Consider the following 10,896-nt stretch of genomic DNA (forward strand, 5'->3'; position numbering starts at 1 on the left):
AAATGCAGTCTGTGAATCAGCTACAGGACTTCATATAAACGAAGTGTCATCACATTTCTAGCTGATCCCACAATTCTTTTTCTGCTGCGCACGTGTGTCCTAACCCCTCCCCATTTTTGTCTCCCCTCTGTAGTGGTGACCTGCCCCCCTCCTGCCCCGATAGCCAACGGCGAGGTGGAGGGGTCCCTCTTCCGGTGGGGCACGAGCGTAAGCTATGGCTGCCTGGACGGCTACGAGCTCTCCTTCCCTGCTGTGCTCACCTGCATCTCCAGCGGTGCCTGGAGCGGCGAGGTGCCCCTGTGCATGCGTGAGTCAGCTCCATCCACGTTCGTTTGATGATAAAAGACAGCGTACTGCTCATCTCCTCTGGTGCATTTTAAGTTCCCTGGCGAAGGGAGGCCTAGTTAATATTTGAAAGGGCCCGACGTCTTGCGGCGATTGGAGGAAATGGCCTTCCTGAATGAAGAGGTTTGAGGCTCTTTCAGCAGAGCCTTTTTTTCCTGGGCTCTTGCAGCCAGGCAACTGCACCACTTTATGTAATCAAAGTCTTTATTTGACCTTGGTGTAGAAGTCACGGTGGTGGACGCTGGCCACTGCGTGCCCCTTAGGTCTGAGCTCAGTACTCCCTTCAGCCTTAGAGAAAGATTATCAAGCCCTTCCACATACTTGCTTCTGGCAAGGAGCCGTTCCACCCGATGCCCCCGCTCACACAGGGCTCTGCACGCTGCCTTTCTTACCCACCCTTCCATTTGTGCTTCTCTCAGGAAAAAAATGCAGGGGTAAAATGTGGAACTATGCCATCACCCTGGGGTGGGGGGCTGTTGTCTCTGAAAATTCCGTTGCTTATTTAGTGCTGATAAGGCACAAACCGTAATTCACTCCAGGAAGGGCACTGCCTCGGCTCCCGGATTACTGTTACGGTGATAATGTGCGGTTATAGAGGCGTAGATCGCGTCTGTGCAGGAACCAGAATGGCAGCTCAGGTGCCAGAGTGGCCACTCGGATACAGAGTTCGGTGCCGCGTGTGAGTATTAAAGACCTGAATCAGTGGATTTAATGGAAGTGTTTAATCACGCCAACCCACATTCAGCACCGCGGACAGCGCCACGGTGAGAGCCACACATAAAGCTGCCCGTCCGCGTCAAGCTGCAGAACAAAATTAAGATTCTGCCTTTGTTGTGCGCTGTTTCAGGCTCCTCTAAAGTCCTGTATTATTCATCAAGGAACTTCGCCAGCACCAGGGCCTTGCTGGGCCTTCTCTACTTCCATTTATTATGCACAACTTGCTTTGGCCTGGAGCTGTTTAAATTATTCTTTTACACACACGCACACAAAAACAGCCTGGATTAAAATTGAGGTGGCATAGAGTGGGCACATTGCTGCTCCATTCATGGCAGAGGCGCCTGCAGCCTGCGACACTCCAGCGACGTGGCCAGAATAGGCAACGGTGTGTCCCATCGGCGTGCCCAAACTGGAGAGGCCTCCATTCCACCTTCCATTTGCATGTTTCTCCTTAATCGCCCTGTCGCGTATTCAGACAGCCCCGCCCCACTAGCTGCATTAGCCCCGGTGTGCTTGTTTGAGGGTTGAAACAATGCTCCACCTCGTAGCACGCACCTCAGAGAAGAACGTTCACCCCTGGACCCTTCTGCCTTGCTGCCATTGCCATGCAGTCATGGTTTTTTCACCCCAGGAAGGAATCGGGTTAGCGTTCGGCGCTCAGCTGAGGCCCGTCCGTCACCTGTCGGCCACGGCTGTGGCAGCGCGGGCGCCGCGGTCCGCTCCGACGCATGGCATTCGATCGTCCTCTCATCCTGACCTTTCCACACCGCCACCGTCCGCCACTGTAGAGATGACATCAGACTGGGAGCCCAACTCCTGGGGCCCCTGAGGTTCCTTTAATCCTACTCTAGAAACGGGGCAGTGGTAGCGTGGCGGTTAAGGAACTCGACTTGTAACCGGAAGGTTGCCACTTCAAGCCCCAGCAAGTTGCCACTGTTGGGCCCCTGAGCAAGAACCTTAGCCCTCAATTGCTCAAGTTGTATTCACACTTAGTTGTGAGACTTTTTTTTGGATAAAAAGTCTCAGCTAAGTGCCATAAATATAAATGTAGAAATACACATCAGCGAGTGCCTGAGATGTCATGACCCTGTGTGCCTGTGCTCCTCTCCAGTGACTCAATGCCTTTCATTCATATTCCAGTGTGCCTTCCTCTGTCTTGAGGGGCACAGGCGCTAAAACCCTCTGATCGGCATTTCCAGCAGTTTTGCTGTAATTTATGTCATACAGTTTTGCCCTCTGAACCTCACACACACGAAAAAATATATTTCTTGTCAGCCTGTCAATAAATGACAGGCTGCTCTCTCTCCCCCTTGTGTTAATTACATTTTCCCTGCTGATCAGGCACTTAATGTTAGCTCATGTTTGTAATTAAATACACAGGTAATTTATTGACACCGAGCATTGCAGCTGATTCCTGCAGTAGATCCAATCCCCCCCCCCCCCGCCCGACAAGGTCACTGAGCTTCACGAATAATGAGAAGCGTTAGCGTCAGGAGTCAGGGATGAGACTGTGACTGACGTCGGGAGATCTAGGAAGTTTTTCTATGCCCTTGGAAACTGAGCTCTGTGAAATGATTCCAAGGTTTGATAATGAATTCTTCCTCTCTGCTGAATTTGTGTCAGCTGTGGAAGCGCATCTGTGTGTGCTTTCATCTGCACGTCGAACATGATATTAACACCGTCGACTGGTTAGGAATTACAGACCGCCGATGTCCAGAATGCAGCAGATAGTCTACACGGCAGAACATCATGGCAGAAAGCCATATGTAAATTAACCGAACATTCCGCAGTGCTTTGCAGTAGGATTCAGACTCAGTAGAAATCTGACTCCCTCCCCTTTTAAAATTGACATCTAATTTACATCAAAGGCGGTTTTACCTGTGTCAACATCAGAGCCTTGTCTCCTACAGCGAAGTTCTGCGGTGATCCAGGCATCCCGTCCCATGCCAGGAGGGAGGGGCAGAGTTTCATCTTTAAATCGGAGGTGCTGTACAGCTGTAGCGCCCCCTACGTGCTGGTGGGCTCGTCCTCACGCATCTGTCAGGCTGACGGCACCTGGAGTGGCAGCCAACCTCGATGTATAGGTAAAATAATACACTCCTTCCTCTGTAGGCCCTGCGGAAGACCGATCCCAAAGCCGCCATCTGTATTAATCTGTATTAATCGCAAAGGAGAAATGCAGCTCAGTGCATGCACTGTGTAAAACTTGAAGCCTGGCTCTCCTATGTGTGGCATGCTGTTTTGCTGCTTTGGTCTTAGATCTTCCGGGTCTTTAGCAGTTAGCCGGTAACAAGCAACATATCAGTGAAGCTGTGTTAGTCACGTGGTTGGTCACATGACCTTGCAACAGGAAGTAAATGGGTCATATCCAGTCAGTACAGTCCAGTAACTACTAATGGATACTAACAAACAACAGATAACTTGTGACAGTACTACCTTTTTTAAGTGCTTGTATTTTATGATATTTCTATTTTAGAGATATTTGATGTTCATGCATGAGTAAATCTTACTTATGACACTTTATCTTATCTGACACTTTGTCTTTCCTCATTACTCTTGGGTTGGAGGAAAAGTGAAAATGATATATGATGGAGTGTTACCCTGAAGCCAACCAATCAGGGTGCAGTGCTGGATTTAACTGGCTGATTTGCATAGACCTGTTGCACCCGTTGCTGTTGCACATACTATACGAACCGTGTAAAAGGTAACTGTGCACCAGGACCCCAGGACCTCACCCAGGGTCCTTGGAAAAGAGAATCGTTTGTTTGTGTAAACCCTGTCCTCAAATCCGGTTTCCTTCATGTCTACAGTCACTCAGATCTCCCCAATGGAAAATATTCACCCCGCTGTTGACTACTGATGATGTTAATTGACATCAATATCAGACTGATTTAATGAGCTTTTACTAACGGATCAGTGAGTGACATTAGAGCTCCTCCAATAAAAAGGGTGGATTAATCAAGAAGAGAGAACATCTAATTACAAAAATCCTACATCTGCTCTGCCCTCTAGAATTACCCACATCCTTGGCAAACATTCAGCAAAGAAGGCAGTGCAAACAAAGGCTTTGATGTTTATCTCCTTGATCTTGCACGGAAAATATGAAAGAAACCCACTCTTCTGTTAGGCACATATATTACAAATATATATTTACCTTGCTGAAAGGTTAGATTTCTGACACATTTTCAATAGAGCTAGAGTTAATAAAAGATTTTTTTTCCCCATATTTTTGAAGGCTGCCTGTAATTCTAGGGGACCCTGCAGTGAAACCATAAAAAATCTCAGTACTTATACTTTTGAAACTTAAGTCCCTATAAAAGCAAACTCACTTGAGTATTTAAACTCAAGTGGAAATTTAAGCAAAGAATTTTCCAGACTTTTGAAGCTACATGGTATAACAGGTTTGAGACCACAGTTGGAACCTCCCAGCGTGTGAAACGGCATAGCGTCTTTGTCTTTCAGCTTTTTCTCGGTTCAGCACTAGTGCTCTGAAGGGCTTCTCAGCCCTGCTGGTGTCAGTGACTGCTGCATCTATTGCGGACTGGATCGTCCCTAAGGTTGAATAATTAGTGCCGCTGCAGCTGGTGCATGATGATGATGATGACGACGATAACGATGATGACGACGATGATGATCACCATATGCATCTCTCTCACTGTAGAATCAACCAGCACAACTTGTGAAAATCCAGGGACCCCAGAGTACGGTTCCCTGAATGCAAGCCTGGGCTTCAAGGTAGGAGAGAGGCACCTAGATCAGAGCAAACACACACATACACACACACACACACAAACAGACACAGACTGAGGCGGGCGAGCGTGTGTCTGCATTAGAAAGAGGAGCTTTTACTGCATGCTGGGGTTTTTTTTAATCCTGAATTGCTATACATTGCTCTAATGAATTAGATTCATTCTTATCACTGTTGTATACTTAGTACCCCATCAGCGTATGTGGAAATGAGGAATCCGCGTGCATGTCCTGTTTGCCGTCTGCTTGTCTTTATGCCCCGAATCATGAAAAATGATTAAGTCCTCTATAAACATCAGAAATATAATACCGCAGATAGACTCTTCATTTTAAGCGCGTGTGTGTCTGAGCGGCTGTTGCACAAAGTATTGTCATTTCTTCCGATTTCCCCTTTCTTCCAAAGCACAATTGACTTATTGTCAGGATCATTCCGCGAGTTGCCGTCTGAGAAGCTTCTGGCGGTTTAAAGATGTCTCTGACGCTCGCTGTCTGTCAGCAGAGACTCCTCGTTCTTGCCACCCCCTTTCAGAGGCCTGCGCCGCCGTCTCCGCGGCAACTGCCGCTGGCACTCTTGACTGCCTCCCTCGCGGGAGCCGGGCGTGAGGAAGGCCGTCTCGGATGCTTTTGTCAGCTGGACCGGAACGCCGTTACTCCGAGTCTTTGGGTGGCAGGTCCTTGCCCCCGCTGACATGACGCAGTGTAAGGGAGAGCGGTGGGGTGGGTGGGGTGGAGGATGGAGTGTAGGGTGGTGGCAGTTCCTCACACAGCCAGGTAATGGCTGTGGACACAGAATGAGGTCTGACGGGCAGAATGGAAAGTTAGCCATCTTTATCGGCTACTTGCTAGCGGAGCGGCGTGGCGGCCTGCTGACTGGCTTCTGCAGAGTCGTGCGACACCTCGGCCGAGGATGACATAACCGGCCTTGACGATCTGAAAGCTCTGAGCTTTCTCTCCTTCCCACTGTCCGTGACTGGGGGACATAGGCGCCACACGCTGACCCCTGCCTGTGCCAAGCGAAGCTCCCACACACTCCTATGTGATACACACTGGTGCAGAGGTGCTACTGGGGCGCCTGGACACCTTCTAGCTGCCTTTGTCCCGGCTTCTTTTTCCACACCTGACCCGGCTAACGCAAGCTTTCTGAGGTGTCTGGATATAATAGGAACACTCCAGAGTCAGAGCTGATCTCCGAGAGCGGGAATGATGCCTCCTGAGGCACAGAAACGCAGTTGCAAAGAAGAGGGAATCTTTTGATTCCTGCATTAGCTGCATCTCTGCAGGAAGGGCTTCTAAAATGTGCTCTGATTTGCTTGTAGGTCATAAAAATAAATACACATATATTTCTGCAACAAGCACACATGACACGTGGGTTTACCTTGCCATGTCTTTATTGAAGATTTATTGAACCTTTTGGAAAAAGTTACTTTTTAAAAGTGAGTAACTAAAGTGAAGTGTTCAGTCAGGATCACGCAACAGCAAGAAAAAATGTTTGTTGGGTAGTTGTTGTGTGTGTGTGTGTATGTGTACACACACACACACACACACACACACACACACACACACACACACGTACACACACACACACACACACACATATATATATATATATCTTCTATGACCTCCACAATGAGAAAATGGCTCCAGCAGATCCCAGGAACATCTGATATCTCCATTCGGAAGAGTGCAGTCCTGGAAACAGCTGAGATGATACGCAGGACCTGCAAGCTCCCAGGCCTCTGGTAGAGGACCCGAACTTGAAAGAAAAAAGAACGCCCAGAGGAGGGCGAGTGGAAAATAGAAAAGTTGAGAATTAGTTTACAGGAAAGGCTTAAAGGAGCTGGGTGCGCCGCAGGACTAAGTACCACTGTGATTTCCTAAATAAAAACAGCCATCCACTGGACTGTTCAATAATCGTCATTCCTGTAGTGGCTGATCTGAAATTCTCTTGCCTTTGAAGTTCTTTTGCATTTGACTGAAGTATTTTGCTTGAAGTCAAAGATCATGAAGTTTGTTGAGTGTGTCTGTGTACACATTCATGCATCTGTGTGTGTGTGTGTGTGTGTGTGTGTGTGTGTGTGTGTGGATATGTCTGACCTATGTTTTAATAGTGTGTGTCATATCTCAGGTGGGCAGCGTAGTGAGGTTCCACTGCCAGACTGGGCACTTGTTACTGGGCTCCACTACGAGATCCTGCCAGCCGGACCTTACCTGGAGCGGCAGCCAGCCTGAGTGCATCCGTAAGTTGTCCCCCTCCTCCACCATCACCCCACCCTCCTACCCCCGAGGCATTCGGCGGCTGCAGGAGTACCATCGGGATCGCCCTCCAAGAATTCCACCTCCCTCCCACCATTCTTCTCATTCCCAGGCCATTCCTTCCTCGTTTGTCACTGACCGGTTAGTGTGGCCTTCCCAAGGTGTGATCCGTCAGGCAGACGACAGCTACGGCCGACGCCCCTGACCCATTCCTCTGTGTCTTCCTGTGCAGCCCACTCGTGCAAGCAGCCGCGGAGCCCACTGCACGCCAGTGTGCTGGGCCTGGACCTGCCCACACTTGGCTACACCCTCATCTACTCCTGCCAGCCTGGCTTTCTCCTCACTGGGGGCTCTGAGCATAGAATGTGCCGGCCCGACGGATCCTGGACTGGGAAAGTGCCTGTTTGCAGAAGTAGGTCACCAGTGCACGCGCGCACGCACAAAGAAAAGTGCACCGGTTTTTTTGCATGTACCTGTTTTGTCACTGAGAGCTCTTTGAAATTCAATTTTCTTTGTGCTTGAACTTTGTAGCTCACTACTTTGCTGTTGTGTGTGAGTGTGTGTGAGTGAGTGTGTGTGTGTGTGTGTGTGTGTGTGAGGGTGTGAGTGTGTGGTTCTGTGGTGGAAACTAAGTGGCAGTATTATGTGTTTCAGCCTGAGGAAGTCAGGCATATAATGTTACTGTGGTTGTCAGCGAACAACATACAACATTTTCTGTCTTTCAGTTGGCTCAAAGCCAATGGAAAAAATGACAGTTCCTGTTCAAGGAACACCGAGCCCCAAACCCAACGGTGAGCCCCTACACAGCCCTCTCCTTTGGGCTCCTGTTTGTATTTTGCTAATATTCATTATTTATATGCAATATTTAGATATGCAACTGTGTTTTGAACATTAGTCATTTGTTCTTATTCAGTTTAAAGCATTCTTAGTTATTAAAAACAGTCAGTGCTTTTACCGGCAAATAGGGACTGGTTACAGTCGTCACCTTTCCTAGTTTATCTGCTCGCCCTGAGACCTCCAGGAGGAACACTAAGGCCCCTCTGTGCGGCATGTTGGGCTAATTACCCAACATGCCGCAAGAGAAAATGGCCCCGCAGGTTCCGCCCATCTGACAGCTTAAATGTTCTCGATTGCAGTTCCCGACGACGTGTTCGCGCCTGCGTCCATCTGGAAGGGCTCGCTGGAGCACAGGGCGGTCAAACAGCCGACGACTCTGACAATCACTGGCTTTAACGCCACCACGGGGAGAGTGAACGCCACTCTCAGCAGCAGGAATGCCGAGCTCCTGCTGTCAGGTTAGACGGCCTAATACCCGTGCTTAGCCACAGCTCCATGCCCCAGCCGCCTCCAGCAGTCTGGGAGAGAGGAACTGTGCCTATGGAGATATCTCAGCAGTGTTATTACGCTGTGCTGAGCAAAATTCATTTCACAGTTTATCCCTGTGTGGAACTTCATTCCTATTGTATGATGGAAGATGGTCTTTATTAAAGGGAGTGTGTAATTGTAATTGTTCAGGACCTGAAATCATATTGTAGCAGCTTCTCAAAGACAGATTTGCTTCCTTGTTGGTTTTTTTAATGAATGGTTAGGTCCAACTGTGTTTTGCTGTTTTGTTTTTTAAGAAGGACGATAGGCTTGTTGCCCGTTAATAATGGGTGAAGAGTCATTTCAGTTTTCTTTCTCCCCTGTAACGCAGGCGTGTATAAGAGCAGAGAGGCGCGTCTGACCCTGGCGATGTATCTAATTAGGACACTGGATGGCAGCTCACACACTACACCCAGCGAGGACCCCTGGACCATGGATGGCTTTGTAATCACACGTTTCTTTGTCATTCTCGATATATGTGCATGCTCCCTGAAATACTGTCGCCATTTCTGCAGTAACAGGCGCTATACTGACCAGTTTAATACTGCATCTACAATAACTAATGCATTTAGTAATTTATTGGCAGCAGGGTTGAGGGTTCATTTACTGTGTATCTACATTACCATAGCATGATTATGATTTGCTCCCTATGTGTCAGCAGCAGGTGTTTACTATCATCTTAAAACGCTGGAATTAACACTGAGCCTTGAAGAATTTGCGTACTTGCTCCATCTCACTGACATACGTGAAGCCACAAGGACCGGCTGTCTGACCAGGGCTATAGAGGAACAGGTTCAGGGGCCTGCAGGTTGGACCCCAGCCCTGGAGACTGGGGCAGGGGCTGTTAGGGGCCCCCCAAGACTGTTCTGCTGTTCTGTTGTCTCCCGTATCTGAGTGTGGGTGGTAATTGCAGATGTGGCTAATATGGATGTGGCACAGAAGACAAGCAGTGACTGTTAATCGTCTCTTGCGTCAAATCTCAACTAACCTCCAGGAGCAGTTGTAGAAATATGAAAGCTCCCGGAGACCAAAATGAATGTCACCAGTGACTCAGCACTCAACACCTGACATGACATATACAGTTGTAATCACACAGCTGCGTGTCCTGCATGTATGCGAGATTTAGATCAGGATTTAAGGTTTTGTTGACTTATGTAGCATTGTCTGCCAGGAACACTTCCTGCTCGTACCAGAGTGAATTAGCTGGTAATACGTTCTCCTCGTGTTCCCTTTTGTGCTTATTCTTTCCCTTTCTCATATAATGCATCATGTTCTGTCTCTCTCTCTCGACCTGCTATGCTATGGATGCATCTGAAGTGTGCACTAATGCCAGAGGGAGTATTGGAGGCCATGTGACTAGGCCATGTGACTGTCATGTGACTAGGCTTTTGGCAAAGATTAGCATGTGAAAGCAAGCGCAAAGGCTTCACAACAAAACCACATAAAAACAAACAGGCCTTGTTTTGAGTTGGAGTGAAGAACTCCACTACTAAAACACTTAAGGCTTGTGAAATGCCACTTTTCTTCTCCTGCTAAAGTCGCTTGTTAAGACGGGCTACTTAAGCATGAAAACACTTACCCTTCAAGCAGTCGCGCTCTCTTTCAGCTGCTCGAAACTCATTTCCTTCTGCAGGTGTCGGCTGAACACGAGGGGGGCGCGTATGTGTTCCAGGGCTACATACAGGGCCGGGATTACGGACAGTTTGGACTACAGAGACAAAGTATGCTATACTCCAGTCCTAATCTAAGACCAAACTAATTATTCTGCACTCCAATCCTAATCTAAATCTAATCTAAGCATGCTAAACGCCTAATTCCACGTGACTTGCATCACAATTCTGACTGAATTTATGGTGCAATTATAAAAAGTTCAGTGGCTTGTTATCTTGCCTACTGTTATTTTACACCCAAAGGTTATACCTAAGGGTTACCACCATAGAACTCCATTATTCTGGGGTTTTTATTCCCCCCTTGTACCAAACCAGAAATACAATGCAGGTCTACGGGACAACCAAATTTTTATTATAGCTGTTCAGTCTCACTGTAGATACTGCCAATGTTAGGAGTTGTTTTAAGTTGTTTTAGAAGATAACAGTGTTAATATAAATCCGTCCTGGGATAATTGTACACCTATCTATGTAATGAGGCTGCATTGTAAACAGCAGGACAGTCGCGTGGGATTAGGGAAAGGGAGAGAATGGTGGGGATGTCTTCTGTCCTGAGGTGAATTGTTTGTCCTCTCACCCAGGTCTGAATGCCACCGAGAGCACTCGGAGCGTGGAGGGTCCGTCAGGGTCCAGCAGCAGCTCCGTGGTGGTGGCCATCCTCGTGCCTTTCTTTGCCCTGATCTGCGCAGGGTTCGGATTTTACCTCTACAAACAGCGGTATGTGCAACCACAGAATCCCTGTTTGCTCTGTCTCTGTACTGTGCATCCCAATGCGACACTGTTTTCTCCAGTGTTATATGAT

General features: G+C 48.1%; 1 protein-coding gene across 4 annotated transcripts in view; it reads left to right on the forward strand.

The window, feature by feature from the left end:
- csmd3a (CUB and Sushi multiple domains 3a) overlaps positions 1-10,896 on the forward strand; it is a 149,349-nt gene that overhangs the window by 131,037 nt on the left and 7,416 nt on the right. For 3 of the 4 annotated variants that reach the window (XM_081720292.1, XM_035526376.2, XM_081720293.1), the window contains exons 60-69: positions 134-307; positions 2,973-3,146; positions 4,724-4,797; positions 6,935-7,046; positions 7,295-7,474; positions 7,788-7,853; positions 8,199-8,357; positions 8,759-8,871; positions 10,061-10,148; positions 10,676-10,811. In XM_081720292.1, the coding sequence (XP_081576418.1) occupies positions 134-307; positions 2,973-3,146; positions 4,724-4,797; positions 6,935-7,046; positions 7,295-7,474; positions 7,788-7,853; positions 8,199-8,357; positions 8,759-8,871; positions 10,061-10,148; positions 10,676-10,811 (1,276 nt within the window). Of the gene's footprint in view, positions 1-133; positions 308-2,972; positions 3,147-4,723; positions 4,798-6,934; positions 7,204-7,294; positions 7,475-7,787; positions 7,854-8,198; positions 8,358-8,758; positions 8,872-10,060; positions 10,149-10,675; positions 10,812-10,896 lie in introns of those variants that run through there. The other variant, XR_014125183.1, reaches the window with a different exon arrangement.

The sequence above is a fragment of the Electrophorus electricus genome, chromosome 1, assembly GCF_041902795.1.
Source record: "Electrophorus electricus isolate QZ-2024a chromosome 1, ASM4190279v1, whole genome shotgun sequence".
NCBI lineage: Eukaryota > Metazoa > Chordata > Actinopteri > Gymnotiformes > Gymnotidae > Electrophorus > Electrophorus electricus.